Consider the following 19454-nt stretch of genomic DNA (forward strand, 5'->3'; position numbering starts at 1 on the left):
AAAAAAAAAAAAAAAAAAAAAAAAAAAAGAGAGAGAGAGAGAAAACCACATATGTAAAAATAACAAAGAAGGTGGGTAGGGGATTTAGCTGGGTAGGGGATTTAGCTCAGTGGTTCTGGCACCTGCTCTGCAAGCACAGGGACCCAAGTTCGATCCCCAGTACTGAAAGAAAGAAACAAAGAAGGTAAGGCCAACTTGACTGAAGCCATTTTTCTTAACAGGATGGTCACTGGGCATGGAGGGGACCACATTGGGCCCTGCATGGATTGAACCCCCACCCCGTCTCCTGGGACCCCAGCATTGCGTGGCTGCACCTACTTTCCACCCCAGAAGATCTTGGTGGTGATGACGAGGCTGGAGCGCCTGTGGGAAGACAGGAGAGTTACAGGACCCCAGCACCCTCTAGCCCCGCCACCCTAGCCATGAGGGACCTGGGGTCTTGGCCTCCATGACGTGGCCTGGTGCGGCGCATCTCCCAGCCCGAACTGTAGCTGGGTGGCTGGGGTCAGTCAGCAGGGGACAATGTGACCAGGGCTGCTGAGAACACAGGGCCATGGGGCTTTGGCCAGGGCAGAGAGAGAAGCAGCAGGGGCTCTTCCCCGGGGAGGAGGTGAGGTGACCCCTGGCAGTTGACAGACCCTCCAGAATCTTCTATGGCAGGAAGCTCTTAAAGCCAAACAGAGGGTGGCTAGCATTCTCCTCCCTGTGTACCCACCGAAGCCCCAGTCCCCATGTTTGCCAATGTGCACTGTGGCCTTGAATCCCCCAGGAGGGATTTATCTGGGCTCAGTTTGAGAGAGCCAGGTGAGAGGAGACGCAGCACGAACTGCTTCTGACGTTTCTCAAAGCACCGGCCAGCCCGACAGGAGGGTGGGGATGCTGCCTGAGGACTGCAGCTCCAGCCCTGCCACCCCTGGGGTCCATTCGCTCCTGGTGCCAGCCCCGAGGGACAAGACAGGGGCCAGGTGGAGGCCACACCACTACTCCGCAGGCGACATGGACATCCAGTGGGCCAGGCAGGTGACTTACACTCCAAACCACATGTCTGATGGGGCAACTACCCACGGGGACCGCGAGCTCTGGGGCTCTGGGACACGGGCCAAGGGCCTCTGGGTGGGGCTCAGAGGGTGGGTCCAGGCCTTCCTTCTGCTCCTCTCTCTGGGTCCTCTGACCCCAAGTGCTCTGGCCCTGGCACCTCAAGCCTCTGCAGTGGTGCACACGGGGCACCAGGCCTCCAGGGAGCGCTCATGTGCAGTTCTTTCTGTCCTGAGATTTCCCCTTCAGCGCCCCGACCCCGAATACCTTCCTGAGAAGTGTGTCAATACAGAGTGGTGCCTCAAGGGCGGCCACTGTGGTGTGAACCTGAAGTCCCCCCAGGAGCAGGGGCTATGTGTGGGACTTTCTCTGTAGCAAGAAAAACCCGGGGCCTCTGAAGCCTGGCAAGACTGCCTAGGGGCTGACGTGGTGAGCCCGGGACACCGCTGGGAAACAGGAAGGAGGGTCCCCCAAAGTTCATCCCCCCAAGCCTCTGATCCAAGCCCAGGCTCGCCCTGTGCAGCCAGCCTTCTGGGCCAGGAACCTGAACTCCCCACCGTGGCCTTCCCCGTGAGTCTGAGTGTGCCCGGCGACAGATGGCAGAGGAGTAATTACCTCCATCCTTTCTTCTTAATGATGTTTCCTAAGACTACTTCAGCCCTGCAAAGCAAGACGGGGATCTCACCACTGCGGAACAGGCAAAGCCAAGCCAGCCGTGCCGTGCCAACCCACCAGTGGCCCCTCTGTGAAGAAGCCACCATGGCTGCAGAGCCAGGCTGGCACTGCAGAGGGAGCTGCGGGCCTGGGGGAAGGAAGGGACTGTCCCACACGGCAAGGCCAGCGTCCCGCTTCCCAGGCCCATGCAAATTCATGGAGGAAAACACTTGGCCGTGTTATTTGGGTGAAATCTGTAGAGAAGAATATTTTTCAAAGGTAAATTATTCATGGGGTATATCCTGGTTCCTGAGCCAGGGCTGGGGTTTCCAGGGGAGCATGTGCATGTGTGCACACGTGTGTGTGTGTGTGTGTGTGTGTGTGTGTGTGTGTAGGCGTGCATGTGGATTGCTCTTGAACACAGAGATATCATGCCCACCAGCCAGCTCTCCTTGGCATCATTATGAGTCCTGCACCACACTCAGGCTAGCCGGGGTCACGAGCCCGCTGTTCCAGGCCCCTCCGGGCACAGAAGAGCTGGATTAACTTTTAAGAACTTTCCTTGTAGCAAAACGCTTCTGAGCAAAAACAACAGATGGAGACTGATCCATACCTCGTGCTACATTCCAATTATAACAGCGCCTGAGTCATCCGCTCAGAAATAATGGGCTCTAATTTGCAAGCTGTTTAGCATACACTCTGAATGCTCCTCATTTACGGTCAGGACACACAGAAAATTCCTCAGTCCTGGGACTCTTCTTTACATTCCTTGGTTCCTGATTTTTTGGACAAAGGATTAGGAGAGGAGGAAGACGACTGAGGGGCCACTGGAGCTGCAGACCATGGGGAACCGAGCCCAGTCACTTGCAGTCCTGGCTTCAAGATGTGCAGCTGTCTGGGGGTGCAGGCAATACTGCAGCCCTCTGGGAGGCACCCAGATTAGTGTCAGAGAGAGAAATGAGGGCCGTGATGGCAAGAACCCTGGTCAGCAGGAGGGGCCACTCTGCCCACTGCCTGCTGGACGCGTTCCTAGCCCTTTGCCCAGAGCAGCGCCTCCGAGCCTGGGCCCAGGACTTGGTGCTTGGCCTCGCATGGAGGGTTCAACTCTGGGAGGAATGAAGGATGAGGCTTGTGGCCAGTGGAGGAGTGCAAAGCAAGGGAAAAGCTGCTTTTGGAGACTTTGGCTTTCAGCAAGGAGCTCTGAGAGGCCCAAAGCTGCTGGGCACTCAGCACGCTTGCCCTGGCACACCAGGCCTGGGAGTCCAGTTAAACAGGGACAAAGAGCAGGTTGTGGCTGTCGAGAAATGGAGTGTGCTGGGCCCAGGCATGGGGCTGGGCCATTTGAAGCCGGAGGGAGCTGCACGGAGCTGCTCTCCGTGTGCCCTCGTAGGCAGCAAGAGCTAGGCAGGAGAGGGGCCAGCAAAGCAGCTCGGGAGTGTGTGTGTATGCCTTTGGGCTGGGCATGTGCCCTGGGCCTCTCTACCACCGACCCTTTGACTCTGTCCATCTGTCTGGAGAGGGCTGTACTCGGATGGCAAGTTGCTGGCAGTCTGGAGAGGCTGGGAGGAGACTGAGGCTCGGGAGGGACAGAAGAGCTAGGATGGGCCCCGGAGGAAGCTGGGGGTCCCAGCTGTCAGCTGCCCAGGCCCTGGGTCAGTGCTGGCCCCATTACAGGCAGTAGTAACATAGGCAACAACCAAGCCCTGAGCCAGGTGGTACCCGGGGCCATGGAGCACAGAAGGCCAGGGCTGCCACAGCCCAGATGCCAGGAACTTGGCCGCCCCAGGCCAGAGAATGATTTCACAAACAAAAGCTGACTTTTGGAAACACAGTGCAGGAGAGTGGATGATTTGATTACATCCAGTCTTTAAAATCAAAGCCAACTGGCTGGAGAGGGCTGAGCTTTTACATAATTGAGTAGGAAAGTTCACTGCCAAGATGAGGGCTTCCTGTGGCAGCGGCGCCCAGTGCCTCCCTCTCAGCTCCAGCGGCCAGCGCTCCCTGCAGCCCTAATTGCATCATTAAGACATGAAAACGTCAGGTGCACTGGGCTGACTGCAGGTCACCAGCCATCGAGAGGCTGTGGACAACAGCTTAATCACGGCTCTGTCCTGGCAATGTCTTTGGCACAGGGAGGACCGTGGTCACCTCAGTGCCTGGGCATACTGGGAGCTTAGCAGGGGACCAGCGTCCAAATGTTCTGTGGTTCTGGTCCCATCAAAGTTCCTCCCCAGCCCACTTCACGTTTAGAAAAGAAGCCAGCGTGGAAGGCATACTCGGGAAGGAGGGCAGTGGGCCCCAGAGCTCGGGTCCCTCCCAGTGCCACCTCTTCCCACGAGGAAAGACACGTACTTGCCAGCTGCGTAGACTTCTGCGGTATCGAAGAGGTTGATGCCATTGTCGTAGGCCAAGGTCATGAGTTGCTCTGCCATCTGAAATGAGAAAACCAGACGCTCTGAGCCTGCCAGGCTGAGGGCAGCCCTCCATAACAAGCCCTTGGAGGTGCACACCTGTAATTCCAGCACTCTGCGAGGCTGAGGCAGGATTTCAAATTCAGTGCCAGCCCATGCAACTTAATGACTTAGTGAGACCCTAAAAAGGGCTGGGGATATAGCTCAGTGCAAATACTCTGGGTTCAATTCCAAGTACCACAAAAAACAAAAACAAAACCCCCCAAAGTCATGAAACCTTCAAGAGGAACAAAGAAGGGCAAATGGATGAAGAAACAGCCTACAGACTGAATTTCTTGAGAGTAAGGACCCCATGTGCTGGGTTGAACAGTGTCCTTCCAAAATGTACCTCTGCTCTGAGCCTCAGAACACAAACTTATGTGGAAACAGGGTTCTTCTCAGAGCAATTAGTTAGGGGAAGGCCATGCTGCTTAGGGCGGGCTCCATATCCGGTGTGGCTAAGACCCTTCCAGGAAGAGAAGGTGGATCCCAAGAGGCTGTATGATGATGGCGTTAAGATTGGAGGGATGTGGCCACAAGCCAAGGCCGGTAGGACAGCCAGCAGCCACCAGAAGCCAGGTACGGCCAGGGGCAGACTCACCCTCAGCCTCTCAAGGAATCAGGGTTCTGCACACACCTGGATTTTGGCCTCTGGCCTCCAGAACTATGGGATAACACATCTGTGTGTTTCAAGCCACTAAGGTGGTGGCACTTCGCCACAGTGGGCCCAGGTCATTCGTGTAGCCACCACTAGGAGCTCCACAGAACTCGCAGGGTGAATGACATTTCCTAACGCTCTGGCTGTGTCTTCAGCTGTCTCTGTGGCACCCTCTCCAGGACCTCATTGCTCTCTTGCAGAGGTAGGAACAGAGTCCCCCGGCTCCCAGGTGGCCCCAAGGCCATGGTGGGTGTCTCCCCAGTGCCACACACTCCCAGCCCTCAGTGAGGCAGGACGGACACAAGGCCCCCAGTGCTGCCAAGCACCTCATGCTCCCTGGGCTGCTATAACCCCGCATTTGTGCAAAAGAAAGGGGGGCAGCAGGGGCGGGAATGGAGCTGGGGCCCCACCTGCAATGGACACCCCGAGATGCAGCACGGGAAGGTTCCCTAAAGTCTGCCATCCCTCCTGTCCCTCTCACCGGCCACTTCCCAGTGTGGACTAGGAGAGTCAGGCTTCCCTCCAGCGAGCCAGGGTGGGTGAATTAGCTCCAATCTGCACTGCTGCCAAAGCCTGGCACCAGGCAGCACCGGTGAGGATGGGCGGGTGGAGAGCACTGAGTGCTGGGATTAGAGGCCTGATTTTTCATCTCCTTTTAAAAATTAGAATCTTTATTAAAATCTTTTTAGGTGAACAGGTCAGAGGCATTGAGTGAGTCCACACTGCTGGGCCGTATCACACTGTCTTCTCCAGAACTTTCTCATGAGGCCAAATGGGAGCCCTGTCTCCTCCACACGCCTCTCCCGCCTACTCCTGCTTTCTGCCTCTGTGAATCTGTCCACTAGGAGCCCTCACAGAAGCAGAATCGCCCAGCCCCAGTCTTTGTGACCAGCTCAGTCTGCTGGGCGCAGTGTCCTCAAGGGTCACCTGTACAGGAGCCTGTGCCTGAATTCACAGGGCTGGGTTCTGATGGATGTTTAGGAGTTTTCCAGGCAGCCAAGGGGAGAGGAGGTGGGGTGTTGCAGGCAGGGGCTGGTATGCACTGAGGAGGGCGGCCTCACTGAGTGCTTGCCTGGGGCCCTCCTGATGATCTTCCTCTTACTTCTGCCAGGGCTGCCAGCTCCCCTTGCAAACTGAGCCCAAATCTGACTGCCCCCACTGTGCCCACGCTGCCCAGGCCACCAGCGCCTCTCCACTGCTCCTGCAGTAGCCTCCCAGACTCTGCTGCACCCTGTATGCTGTAGTTTCACTAGTTCCAGCAGCACCCACAGCAGAAATGCAGAATCCAACCTGGGCGCGGTGGTGCACACCTGTCATCCCGGCTACTTGGGAGGCTGAGGCAGGAGGATCTCAAATTCCAGGCCAGCCCAGGCAATCTAGAAAGGGCTGGTGGAGAGCCCTTGGTTTCAATGCCCAGTATTGTAAAAAACAAACAACACAACTGCAGTCTAGCTGGGGCTGGTGGCGAACTACTGGGGAGGCCTCAGTGCTTCTCACCCACAATAGGCTGCAGTCCCTGAGCCAGGAGGACAGAGTGGTGGCCGCACGCAGTGTGAACATGCTAGTGCCACCACCGTACCCTTGAGACTACAAGTGGCTCAAATGACAACTTTCACCAAAATCAACTTGCAGGCCAGATGGTCTTTGCTCCTGACTGAGCAGCCGCCGCCTAGGGAATCAAGACCATGGCCCCCCTCGGTGGATGGCAGCCAGGGTCCCCGCGCTCTGTGTGTCAATTTTGCTTCTGTTGTCAAATGCAGGGTTCAACACAATTCTTCTTGTCCCTTCACCCACTGCTGTCACCTGCCACAGCTTTCAGAACCTGACTCTCATCTGTTGTATCCTCTGTCCCCCCAGCCCAGTCCCCTACAGGTGGCCTCCAATGCCTCCTCTGTGTCACTGTCACCTGATGGAGACACGGCTGGCTGGACTGGCATCACCAGTACTCTGGTGCCACCGAGCTGCTGGTGAAAAGTCCCCCAGTGTGACTGGCTGTCTCCAGAGGCCCCTACTGTTTAGCAACGCCCCCCAGCAGTCCCGCAGGCCTGACTTCCCCGAGAGTCCCTGCCAGGGGCTGTGATCTCTGCCCCCTGGGAGCTCTGTCTTCGCCCCGGGACAGCCCACAGCTGGCGACGACCCGGCAGCAGTCCCGTGCCAGGCACCGCTGCAAACTTATCGGTGAGCAGAAGCACAAGCTGTTTGCATTGAGATTTTGATGGGAGCAAAGCCTTCCCTTTGGAGATGGAAGTCTCAAATCAAGGCTCTTAGTAATTTTTAGACGCATTTCTCGCGACAGGAAGTAGGGCAGGGGTGACACCCACAAAGGGAGCAGACGCCTGGAGCTCTTGGAGCAAATGCGCGTCCTGGATTCTGGGCATCTCCCCACTGTCCAGGAGTTCCCCCATCTGGGTGTGCACCCCTTTCCTTCTGGGGACACTTGTCTCCTGATTGTGCAGATAAACCCCAGCAGACACATTTGATTTCGATGCATGTGATTAAGCACCAGTCACAGAAGTGCATGGTGAGGAGCTTGGTAATGACAATCTCCCGAAGGTCTGCAGTCTGCGGGGCAGCAAGGGTGCATCCCTGTGTTCTCGGTTAGCCATGCGGGGGTGGCGAGCTCCTGGGGCTAACAGGTGTGACCTCTCCTTGGCCCCTGCTCCTGGTTCTGTCTCCTGAGGTCCCTCAGTGGGAGGCTGCTGTGTGGCTCCCACAGACGCCTGCTCACAGGATCATGCAGGGGATTGGGCCGTGTGCCTGCTGGGTACTGGGTGGAGGGAGCCCTGTCTTACCTCGTCGGTGATCTGGCCTCCGAAGGTCACCCATGTTCCTGGAAGGAGACACAAGAGCTCGAGTTAGGCAACCTGCCAGGGCCCTGACTCTGCCCTGAGGTGAGTGTGTTCTCCGTATGTTGGGACTCCTGGCCTGCACAAGTCTCCAAATGGGGGACCAGCCTTTGAAATGCCTGTGGTACACACCTGTGATCCCAGCACTCTGGGAGGCTGAGGCAGGAGGATGGCAACAAATTTGAGTCTCGTCTGGGCTACTTAGCAATTTATCAAGGCCCTGTCTGAAAATTAAAAAAATAAAGTTCTGGGGTCCATTCCCAGTACTGAAAGAAGAAAAAAGAAATGCACTTGTGCTGATGCAGCTCTTGTCACTTTCTGGGTCATGCTGTCCCACCCTGCTGCAGGGAGTGGATAACGTGCTCTCCCTGACAACAGGCATGGTCACTGCTCTCATGGTGGGGAAGGGAGAGGGTGCCAGGTGGGAGGGGGACAGCGGGTTTTGAGAACAGCTCAAATCTGGCCTGAGGAAAGAGGACAAAACTGGATGGACTCCTTCCTGAGGCCAAGCCCTGGGAAAATCTCCCAGGCACCCTTGGGCCGAGAGCTGCTCCAGCTTCCTAGGGTGGGGTGGGCTGTGTGTACCCCAGGCCTGGGTGCCGCTCCCTTGGTCTCTGCTCTGGCCCCTCCCTCCCAGTGCCTGTCTCCACGATGCCATGGCAACAGAGCCCCCCTGCGTCCTAGGCTCTGGGTGTTGTTCAGGGGTGGGGCCAGCCCTGCTGCACCCCCTTCCTTGACATGAGGATCCCCACACTTACCGAGCCCCAGGCAGGAGACCCGCAGGCCAGACTTGCCTAGGTTCCTGGAAAACAAACACAGCCTGAGTCCTAGTACCTGGGCACATAGCCACCAGCCAGGCTTGCCCGGTGGTGCCACCCCTGCCCATTCCCACTGTGGTCACTTCCTGCTCTAAGGCCGAGATGCACAGGGCACCTTCAGAGGGAGGCTTCTCCTCTGAGAGGTTCTCTTTGTCCTCTTGGGTCATACCTGTGACTTGGTGGTCACCACTCTCTGAGGACATGGTGAGCCCGGGCCCCGGCACGCTCTCTCCCTGAGGCTGGCGGCTGAGGGAGAACATCGGAACCCCACAGGGCCGCCCCAGCTCTCTTCCTCCTGTCCTGAGCCCACTGAGGCCCTGTCTGATGGGGTCCCTTGGAGATGGCAGCCATGTGCTGAGGACTGGCAGCCTGTCTAGTGCCCAGGGCAGAAGGCACATGCAGGAGCCAGGGTGCTCCTCAGGCCCCGCCACCAGGCCCTTCTGACAGCTCTATGCTGCAGGTGCCCTGCCTGTGGGCTCCCTTGGTCCCCACGGCCATAAGACCTCACCAGAGCCGGGCACAGGGCTCCCTGGGTGGTGGCTCTCATGCCCCACCAATGCCAGGTGCCCACCCTGTGTGTGGGAGACAGATAGCCCCTGGGCTCAGCATTCCTCCTGCTGTCCCTGATATCCGAGCCTGGGCCCCAGGCGGGAAGGTGGGCCAGGGAATGAGTGACCCCTCCCGTCCGACCCAGGCACACTCTGGTCCTCCTCAGCCTTTATCCCCAGTGATGACAACCTGGTCTCCGCTCGTGTCATGAGCAGTGGTGGCAGTAGGTAGGATACTTAGAAGCAGCTTGAGAATAGGGCAGGCATCACTAAGTTGAAGGTAATCTAAGTGGCCCAGCTTTCTTTAAAAATTTCCCATTGAGGCCAGGCATAGTGGCACACACCTGTAACCCAGTACCCAGGAGGCTGAGACAGGAGGATTGTCGTGAGTTCAAGTCCAGCCTGGGCTACATAGTGACTTTAAGGCCAATCTTTACTATGTAGTGAGACACTGCCTCAAACAAAATTTTTCCCATTAAGGGCTGGAAGGTGTAGCTCAGTGGGGAAGCCCTTGCCTGGCATGTATGGGGCCCTGGGTTCAAGCTCCAGTACTGCAGAATAAATGAATAAATGGAATTTCCTACTGAAACCAGCCTTCTCTTTTTACAAAAACAACACACGTCAGACTCTCATGTGAGCATGTTGAAAGGGAAATGAAACCAGTTATGGTGGCTTATCAGATTATACCTGTAATCTCAGCTCTCTGGGAGGCTGAGGCAGAAGGATCGCAAGTTTGGGGTTAGCCTGGGCCACTTCAGTGACTCAGTCTCTGTCTCAAAATAATAAATAAAAAAGGGCTGGGGATGTAGCTCAGGCTGAAGGCCCTGGGTTTAACCCTCAGCACTGCAAGAGAGAGAGATTGAGAGAGAGAGATTTTCCTCTTATAAATCGGCCAAGACATCTAAGAACCCTTAACACTGAGTATCGCAGGGCAGCGTGTGTCTGGGGCACTGCAGCAGGCACAGCTGTGCCCCTGACGAGTCCCGAGTGTGTGCCACCTCCCCCACACTGGCCACACAGTAGCTGTCATGGCAGACCCAGGTGGCTCACTCAGAAGGTACTGTGAGGACTGAAAGTACTGAAGGTCCTGCTCAGCAATGCCCTGCTGTGGGCTTGCGGAGCTCTTGGGAACTGGGCACAGGCATCAATACCCACAGAGCTCAGGGCCCCGTGGCACCCAGTCGGGTCCACTCCAGGCATCCGAAGGGCGCCCCGCTGGTGCCAGCCCTGCCATTCCCACCATGGTCACTTCCTGTTCTGAGGCTGAGAGGCACTCACCTTTTAAAGCCACCTGCACAGGTGACAGTGGGGAGCAATCTCCTGAGCGGGCTGGGCTGACAGCTGCCTGTAAGCCTCTCAGCCTGAAAAGTTCCCTTTTATCAGCAGTGTGCTGGGGCCGGGACTCCAACCCAGGTCCTGAGACACCAGGACTCACTGCAGTCCAGGAGGATGGGGTGGGTTTAGCAGTAGGCACAAAGGAGACCGAGGCCACTTGTGCCTTGGGCTGAGGAGCGGACACCTGACACCCCACATCTGGGGGTCTCTGGCTGCTGTTCCCCAAATCTGATCAGTTCCTAGCTGCTTCCCGAGATGGCTGAGGCTGTGTGCCTGGGTAGGGACCCTGGGGGCTTGGTTCTTTGATGCCCTGTCCCCCACGGCCCACAGGAATCATCTCACAAAACCAGGGTACTGCGCCGTACCAGTCACCCATCTCCGCTGCTTCCTTGTAGAATGATGATAGTACTAGCTTCGCCAGCCACAGCCAGCCCCAGGAGAAGGGATGAGAAGGGACAGGGCAGCCCTGGGCTGGGTGCTTTATCCGTGTGGCTGCTCCTCGGGGCTAGGATACCATGGCGACAGGCTGTCCTGGGCAGGGGCTGCTGCTGTGTGGCCACGCGAAACTCTTGACATGAGAATTGTTTCCTACATATTTCTTTCCACTAATCAAAGTCGACATGACGATAAAGTCGGCGTCAAAATCTCTAAGCCTGAATACACCTGGTCTGCAGGGATTTGCCCGCGTCTCTCCCAGGACCGGGGAAACGGCTAACAAGGACTCAGAGCCAGAACCTGTGCCGCGGGAAAGCACTGGTGCCCACTGCGAAGCCACACGACGCCCTGTACCCCAAACCCTGCGCGAAGCAGCAGAGCTCGGGCTGCCCACATCAGTCCCATGAGCTGGTGGAGACGGACAAGTGTTTTCCAGGGTGCAGCAAAAGACATGCAACGTGAGATCCACGTAAGCCATTCGCAGGTCTGCCCTGCAGTGGACACCAGGCTCCTGAGGACAGGCTCAGCCTCTGCTGTGGGACGATGCTGGAACAGTTTGGGGAAGAGGAGCCCAGGCCCTCAGTTCTTCTCCTGATCCTGGGCCTTGGTCTTCCCGTCCCTGCTCTGGGCACTCTTGGGCCCTGTGGCAAGTGTGGGACCAGGTGCTAGCCACCTGTGGTCCCCTGCAGCCCCCCGCACCCCAGCTGTGGTGTTGGGGCAGGATGAGGTGGGCACGCTGGGGCCGGAAGAGAGAGGGCAATGGGGCAAGACTCGGGTTCTTACTCCCACTTGGCCGCTCATAGACTACATAGCCTCACCCCAGGCATGAAGCCATCCACGTCCACAACACCCCCAAGATGAGCTAGCCAGGCCCTGCTGCGTGGAAGCCTCATCTGTATCTCACTGGAGAAGACTGAGTCTGGCAGCCAGGCAGTGCTGGGCTGGGTTTGAACCCAGTTCCCCAGACCACAAACACTTCACTGCCGTCTCTGGCCCTCCCTGCCTCCCGCGTGTATGTGCATGCATGGTCCCCTGTGTACAGGGACACAGATGCTTGCACACACACATACACATGGTCACCTTATGCACACAAGCTCTCAGAGACCCGCTCTTTAGAAGCCTTAGAGGGGACCACGTTAGCCACATTTCCTGTGTATACAGGGCCTTTTATGCACAGAGTCTCGCATTATTCCTTGGATGGTCCTCGGACAGACGCAAAAGACATGGCAGGTACTGAGTATCTGAACTAAAAAAGTATACATATATCCAATGTACTCCCAGTTTTTGACCCCCACTGACAAAAGATACAAACCCCAGAGCTCCCGGCACAGAGAATTCCACTCTGGGCTGCCCCATGGAGCGGAAGGGACAGGGACAACGTCCTTCGGCCGGAGGACTCACTACAGAGCACCAGCTGTCCCAGGCCCAGGGAAGGCAGCAACACGTGAACAGACACAGGATACCAGCTTGGCCCAGTGGTCATCTGAGGGGTGTCGGGTCCGGGATGTGGTCCCTTCCCATGTGGTCACCTTCCGGTAGGTTCTGGAGAGGCATGAGCTGCCCACCTCAACTCTTGGGGGAACCCTCAGTGCTTCTGGAGTTGGCACCATCAGGTGCAGACTCAGACTGTTCTCTGATACAACCAGGACCATCTTTCCACACTGCACTGGGTCTAGGGCCCCCACTTCCTTTCAGTCTGTGCAGCAAGTGGCAGAGGCACCCTAGGAACACCTCCTTGGGGCACGAGGGACTCTTCCTGCCAGGCCAGGACCATCCTTCTGTCCCAGGAGCACTTGAACGAGCTAGGTGGTGGGGAAGGTAGCCCTGCCCCAGACGTTCACATCTGCCCTGCATACAAGTCACAGGATGAGGAACGGGGACAGAAACAAGGCAGCCTGGGGACCATCATGGGAAAACTGGGGTGCTGCCTGGGTGAGAACACTTGCTAGAGGAACCCAGGTCTGCCACTGCGTGGTTCCCCTGACTGTCCCCACCAAGGTGCTCATGCTAGTATCACTATGGCCTCTGCAAGGAACCGAGACTACCCAAAGGGCGTCTTCTGGGGCCTCTGCCAGCGCCTGGGGTCCCTGGGAAGAGCAGGCAGTGCAGTTTAATGGGGGGCTTGGCTACTATAAACAAGGCCCACCCAAAGGAAACAAAGGCAGGAGGAGGGAAGAGGGGTGACTCGCATGGCCTCCCCGCCGGCCATGGAGAAACTTGCTTCATGCTTCCCAGGCCACCAAGGGCTAAGCCAGCACAGGAGCCCATGGGATCCTGCCTGCTTCCTGGCCCCGCCCCGCACAGCTGGCGCCCGTACCTATATTTCATCCCAGCCTGCTTCACACTGGTATCGCTGGTGCTGGGGACACTCTGCACGGAGAGCTGTCCCAGGCTCCGGGCCACCATGGCCATGGTGTGGAAGCGGCTGCGGGGGCCCAGGCTGGGGCTGTTGGCCGCTGACCGACCCAGCCGCTCCTCAGAGCCCCGGGCCTTGAGGCTGTGCTCCGAGCACACGAAGGACACCTGCATGTTGTGACAGCCAGGAGGCGCCTTATCTCGGAAGGCGAGGAGGTGGCTACGTATCCTTTCAGAAGCAAGGGATTCTGAGGATGATGGTGGACAAAACACCCCTTCAGTCTCCCGCCCAGCGCAGAGCATCAGATTTCCAGTGGCAGATGGAAAAGACCTCATCCAGGAGGAGTCCAGGAGGGGGGCTAGGGGTCACTTGCCATTGTCGTTCTCCTTTGCCAACTTCTCTATTTCCTCTCAGTCCTGGCCCTGGCTGCTCAAGTCCCCAGCAGCCTCCCAAAGTGCCAGGCAGGGCAGGGCTGCTCAGCTCCAGGCTGACCAGCCAACCGCTGTCCTCAGAGGAGGAGGAGGAGGAGGAGGAGGACGCCCCGCATGCGCGTCCTCCCAGCCTGGGTCGTGGCCTGGGGCCTGCACCGGCTGCTGTGCCTGGCTGGGAGGTCTCAGAGAGCAGCTGCTTCTCCAGCTTCCCAGGGTGCACACAGGGCTCTTGCTGAGGCAGGGAGGTGGCCGGCGGCAGGCAGCCACTGGAGATTCATTATTAATGACACAGGGCGCAGAGCCGCCTGCCCTGCTGTCCCCCGAAGCTGCCCAAAGCAGGGTGGGCGAGGCCAGCTCGGGTACAGCCTCCTCCAGGAGCAAGCACAAGTCACTAGCCCACCCTGGCTGATGGCAGTGATGGGGTGATAGGGACAGAGCGACAGAGAAGTTCCACACTTGGAAGGGGACTCCTAGCAGTCAATGAGTCCTGTATGGAGAATGAATGAACGAACGTGCAGCCTTCACAGGCTCTGGTGACCACAGTGGGACTCTGGTCTTCTCGGAGTCTGTACGGACAAAATGAGGGGCACAGCACTGTACCTCCTGGGTCCACTCTGCTCCTAACAGGACCCAGGAAAGAAGCCACCCCCGGATGCTCTGCCTTTTGACCCAGAGGACAAGAGTCACACCTTCTTCTGGCCTGAGTCTCCCTGCTCACAAGTCTGGCAGTCTCTACCTTCACCACTCTCCTGTGAGATACAGGTTGCAAAGGCCTGTGTGTCCTAGGGTAGGGATTAGGCTCTTGTTAATAAACACAGCAAAGCTGGCTGTGGTGGTAGCCTGGGATCCTAGCATTTGGGAGGCTGAGGCAGAAGGATTGTTACAAGTCTGAGGCCAGCCTGTGCCACTCAGCTGTCTCAACACCCCCAACCCAAAACAAAGCAATAGACAAGCAGCAAAAAAACCAATGGCATGGATTCCAGTGACCTGCAATCCAAAGGCATGGCTGTCCAGTGGGGGGTCAGCAGTGGGCTCTCACCACCATGGGCAGCACGCCTGAGGCCTCCCCAGAGCATCACCGGATGCAGCAGCAGAAGAAGCCAGCATTGGGGTGCGGCGTGGGCACAGAGGTCTGGGGGATGCGAGTGCCTGCCTTTGCAGGGCTGCCCTGGCAGGTCACAGGCACAACCTACGGAGGCCGGTGGGAGCCTTAGAGACCTCGCCCAGGCCAGTCTGCTCCCTGCAAGTGCGCACATGTGCCCCAGAGCCCTTCTTAGACCCAGCGTGCAAGGACCTCGAGGCCCCGCCCTTCACCTTCCTGTGTCGTAGGCCTATCACGGGGCCAACATGGCAAAAGTCCTGCCTGTGGTCTCTGCCAGGCCTATGGTGAGTCACTGCCTCCCGTCCTCTTCCCTACGAGAGGGCTCGGACACAAAACCTTATCGTCTGATCTCAGCATCCCAGCTTCCAAACCTGTGCCCAGATGGAGCCTTTCAGGCCAACAGCTCATAATTTTCCTCCACCCTCTTCCCTTCTAGGAAAAGGATGAGGTTTCTTCCTTCACAGAGAGTGCGGAGGCGCCTGGGCGGGGTGGCCCCTGTATTTGCTCAGGACAGCAAGCAGCTTGCTCCACAGGGAGTCTGGGTGCACCGGAGGCTCTGGGTGGGCCCAGCCAGCCCGGAGAGATACAGAATCCCCACTCACTTTTCCAGGCACACCTCTCTGTGTGCTGTTAACCAGGGGGCCTCAGAAGGGCTGCGTTTCACTGTCGCTCAAGGGTTATCTCTTTTGTTGTTGTTGTTTTTTTGCTTTTTTTGGCACCAAGGATCAAACTTGGGACCTTGTGCTTGGGAGGCAGGTGGCGGCACCACCCCTCAAGGATCTTCTTTAACCAGATGGTGTAAGGTAAGCAGGAAGGTGTTAAGGGACATCATAAGCATCAGAGTCACCACAGTGTAAAATATTTGCCTCATCACATATCCAACAATCCTGTGCCTAAATACCAACCCAGAGAACCTAAAACGTATGCTCCCACAAACACTTGAACACAAATGACTTACAAGAGCCAAAGAGTGGAAACAACTCAAACACCTGACACCCAAGGTTAGAGAGGGAAAGGCTTATTTAGTTCATAGTTTGTAGAGGTTTCAGGCCATAATTGGCTGGCTCCAAGGCAGGGTGGCATTGCAGAGGAGAAACAGTTCATGGTGGGCAGAAGGCAGCAAAGCAAAAAGGGACGGCCACAGCTCTTTCTATAGGGCAGGCAGTACTCACACCCTTAATCCTAGTGCCCTTGATCCTAGCATTGCACCGTGAGTCAATTTCAATGTCACACTAGATTCAGCCACCTCTTAAAAAGGCCCAGCTATGACCACATGAGGCTTTAGGGGACAGCTAGGTACAAGGCCAAACACACCTATCAGCTGACAAATGGATAAACAAAATGTGGTCTATCTATACAATGGAACATGATGGAGCCCTCCAAAGGAACAGAGGCCTAACTCACGCTAAGACATGGACAAACCTGGAAAACATGCCATGTGAAAGAAGCTGGTCACAAAAGACCACATAACACGATTTCATCTATACAAAGCACTAAGACTGGGTAAGCCCTTAGAGACAGGACATAGATGAATGTGTCCGGCTGTGGGGGGGTATGGAGTGACAACAAAAGGATCTGGAATTTCTTTTTAGGGTGATGAAAATGTCCTCAGGTTGATGGTGGTGGTTTCTGCACACATCTGTGAAGTGTGCTACAACTGTTGAGTTGTACGCTTTAAATAAGTGCACTGTGTGGTGTGGGAGTGGCATCTCCATAAAGCTATTACCCAACCCCATCACCTTCCTCAAAAGCCTCTGGGATTTCTTCCTGTTTCTCCCAGTCTCCATCGGTACCAACTATGCCCAAATGACCCTTCCCTTCTACAACTCTGTGGTGCCCAGGGGAGCCCAGAGCCCGGGGACCACTGGTTAGTGGGCACCTTGATGTCTCCAGGGTCCTGTACAGAGGCAGGTGCTCAGGGGCCTTTCAATACACATTGGACCAGTGGTCAAGGGGACTCAGTGATGTTCCTGACCACACTGAAGGTTGTGGCAGCTGCCAGACGAGTGCCCACTTTCTAGGGAACAGCATTTGTTATTGTGCCCCATGTTTTTCTGGGAGTCCAAGGAAGAAATTTCAGGGACACTGGATGTCTCCTAAGCACCAAGGGAGCTTCCCTCTTTGCTAGAAACACAGAATAAAACACGCAGCCCGGTCAGTGCCTGCCAGGTCTCCCAGTAGGTGGACTCGATATATGTACTTTTCTAGGCAGGGGTTGCCACTGGCAGGAGGAGTTCAGGTGCTGCCCCAACACAGACTAAATTATCCAGACTGAACATCAACAGCTCTGGGGCTGAGGGAGGCCTCTCTGCCTAAGCCAGGGTCTGAGGTCATCTCTCAATGTTGCTCCTTCTGGACAAGGCAAGCCTGGACAGTCCAGTAAGCAGGGGACAGCTGGTCACTGGGAGGGGAGACTCAAAGAACTCTTTCCAGATAAACCCCAGCTAATCAAGTGACTGCCGGGCACCTAAATCCTCCCCTGCCAGCACAGAGAGGTACTGAAGGGCCCATCCAGCAGGGGAGGTGGAGACTTACAATCTTTGCTTTTTTTTTCAGTACTGGAGATTAAAACCAGGGCCTTCACACTGAGCTACATCCCTAGCCCCTGTCTAAAAAATTTGAGACAAGGTCTTGTTTTTTGTTTTTGGTACCAGGGATCGAACTCAGGACCTTGTGCTTGCGAGGCAGGTGGTGGAACCACTGGGCTAAGTCCTAGGCCCGAGACAAGGTATTGTTAAGTGCTAAATTGCTCAGGCTGGGCTCAAACCTGCCATCCACCTGTCTCAGTGTCCTTCCAGAGGGCTGGGATTATAAATGGCACCACCACACTTGGCTATTTTCCATGGTTTAAATGGCAGAATACATTGTTCTCTCATAATGAAGAATTTAAGTGCCTATTTTCTCTTTGAACTACGTGACCAAGGGATGGTGAAAACAAAACCAAACCAAGAAGGGGCCAGAAGCTCCTATGTGCCCGGCCTCCAAGACATAGCCCTACACAGCAGGGTGGGGGTCACTCTATCCCTCACGGCTCCTGGTCAGACCCAGCTGCTTGCTTCAGCCATGAGCTCCTCACCAGGGCCCTTGTCCCACTACACCACTTGGGACATGGGACAACATCAGGGAGGGGCAGAGCTTTTTTTTTTCTTGCCACTGCCGAACCTCAGGTCCCTTACCTTGGCGTCCTGTGGCCTGCACTCTGAAGAGAAGATTTTGGAAGGTGCAGATTTTCTACCAGGAAGAGAAGGACCTCAACCCCACCTATTCTAGGGGTTCTGGGTCTCGGGCGGTTGGCAGGTGCAGGCCCCAGAGAAGGTGAGGCTGCTCAGGCTCAGAGCTGCAACAGGCCCACAGCACCCACTCACGAAGCTCTGCCACCACACTCAGCTCAGTGGCACGGGTCCTCCTGGGTGTCGGTCCCTTTCCTTCAGTGGGTTTTGTGGGCCCTGGCTATGAACAAAGCTCCAACTCCAGCAGTGGATGTGCTGTGGGTTGGCAGCCACCTGGGCCCAGGGCCAGCTCCAGCACGGACTCTGGTGGGCACAGGGCCTCCGCCATCCCTATGTGTCTGGTCCTTGTCCTCACTGCTACTGACTGTGCAGCAACCACAGCCCCGAAACTGGCTCAGTGGATGTGGCTTCTCCACTGGAGTCTTCCAGAGGCAGCAGCATGGGGCAAGGGGCCACCAACTGGGACCCTACCTGACAGATAGGCACAAGGACAGCAGGGACCTGCACAGAAGATGGGCGGGGGCAGTTTCCTGGAGGAATGTGACATGGAGCCAGCCTGCCCGCCTGGATGTCCGCCCCTGGGCTTCACGCAGCCCCCATAAGACAAGTGTCCTCGGTCTATGATGTCTGCATTGGCTCCACCCTGTCAGCCTTCTCTCCACCTTCTGAGATTCAGGGTACAGGACCATTTGGAGGGGGAGCCGGGGTCTGGCCCCTTCCCCACTCATCACCTGCTGCGCCCTACCCTGCTTTGCCTACCCAGCCACCTCTCACCTCCTCCAGCAAGTGTCTTCCCCATATCTTCCCACGGCCTCCCACTCCCTGGTCCACATCTCCGCTCTTACATCACTGCCCTGCACCCATCTCCCTGCAGCCTGGCCTCTCTATCACATCGTCCAACTTTATGCCTCGGGATAGTGACACTCCTTGAACAGGTTTCTGGGGGTGCTTGTTTTCTCTGCCCCCCACATCAGGATGCAATGGCTGCGACAGTGGGGACCTTGCAGTTTGAATTCAGGCAGAATCTCCAGGGTCTAGCCTAACCCCCAGTACCAAGAAGCCTCTCAAGAAACATTTGCTGAATGAATGAAAGCTATCAATGGCTAGCTAGGGCACGACAAGATTACAGTACAGATTCCCTCTTGAGAAATTTCCATCAGAATTGAGTCCACTGTGGCCAAACCGGCTGACCATTATCCTCTCACAGCTGGACTTAGGATACAAAACCTTAAGAATTCTGCCATCTAATGGACTTCTAGAAGAAGTGTTCTTTTTCTTTCAGGTCCAAACAATGGGCTGAAGGACGAACGGCATTGTCCACAGGAGAAACCGACAAGGGCCACAGCCCTAGAGCCCTGAGAGGCAGCCAGCCAATCCGGGGGTCTGTGCTTGAGGGAAACCACAGCTTCGGGATGCTCAATAAAAAAATGGGCCAGGGATTTGGCTCAGTGGTGCCTCCACCTGCCTCGAAAGCGCAAGGACCTGAGTTCGGGTCCATTCTGATGCCAGAATGGATTCACTGTTAGAGATGATGAGTTGATGATGTTCACTAATTC

At 56.4% G+C, this 19454-nt stretch overlaps 1 protein-coding gene across 12 annotated transcripts in view; it reads right to left on the reverse strand.

The window, feature by feature from the left end:
- Nucleotides 1–19454, reverse strand: part of Kcnab2 (potassium voltage-gated channel subfamily A regulatory beta subunit 2) — a 71575-nt gene that overhangs the window by 9747 nt on the left and 42374 nt on the right. For 11 of the 12 annotated variants that reach the window (XM_010627830.3, XM_019207981.2, XM_010627831.3 and 8 more), the window contains 5 exons: nucleotides 8402–8445; nucleotides 7590–7627; nucleotides 4042–4121; nucleotides 1651–1695; nucleotides 319–363 (listed from right to left, as the gene is read on the reverse strand). In XM_010627830.3, the coding sequence (XP_010626132.1) occupies nucleotides 319–363; nucleotides 1651–1695; nucleotides 4042–4121; nucleotides 7590–7627; nucleotides 8402–8445 (252 nt within the window). Of the gene's footprint in view, nucleotides 1–318; nucleotides 364–1650; nucleotides 1696–4041; nucleotides 4122–7589; nucleotides 7628–8401; nucleotides 8446–13096; nucleotides 14188–19454 lie in introns of those variants that run through there. The other variant, XM_010627834.3, reaches the window with a different exon arrangement.

This window comes from Fukomys damarensis, unplaced genomic scaffold, assembly GCF_012274545.1.
Source record: "Fukomys damarensis isolate Sample0158 unplaced genomic scaffold, DMR_v1.0_HiC HiC_scaffold_23, whole genome shotgun sequence".
Taxonomy (NCBI): domain Eukaryota; kingdom Metazoa; phylum Chordata; class Mammalia; order Rodentia; family Bathyergidae; genus Fukomys; species Fukomys damarensis.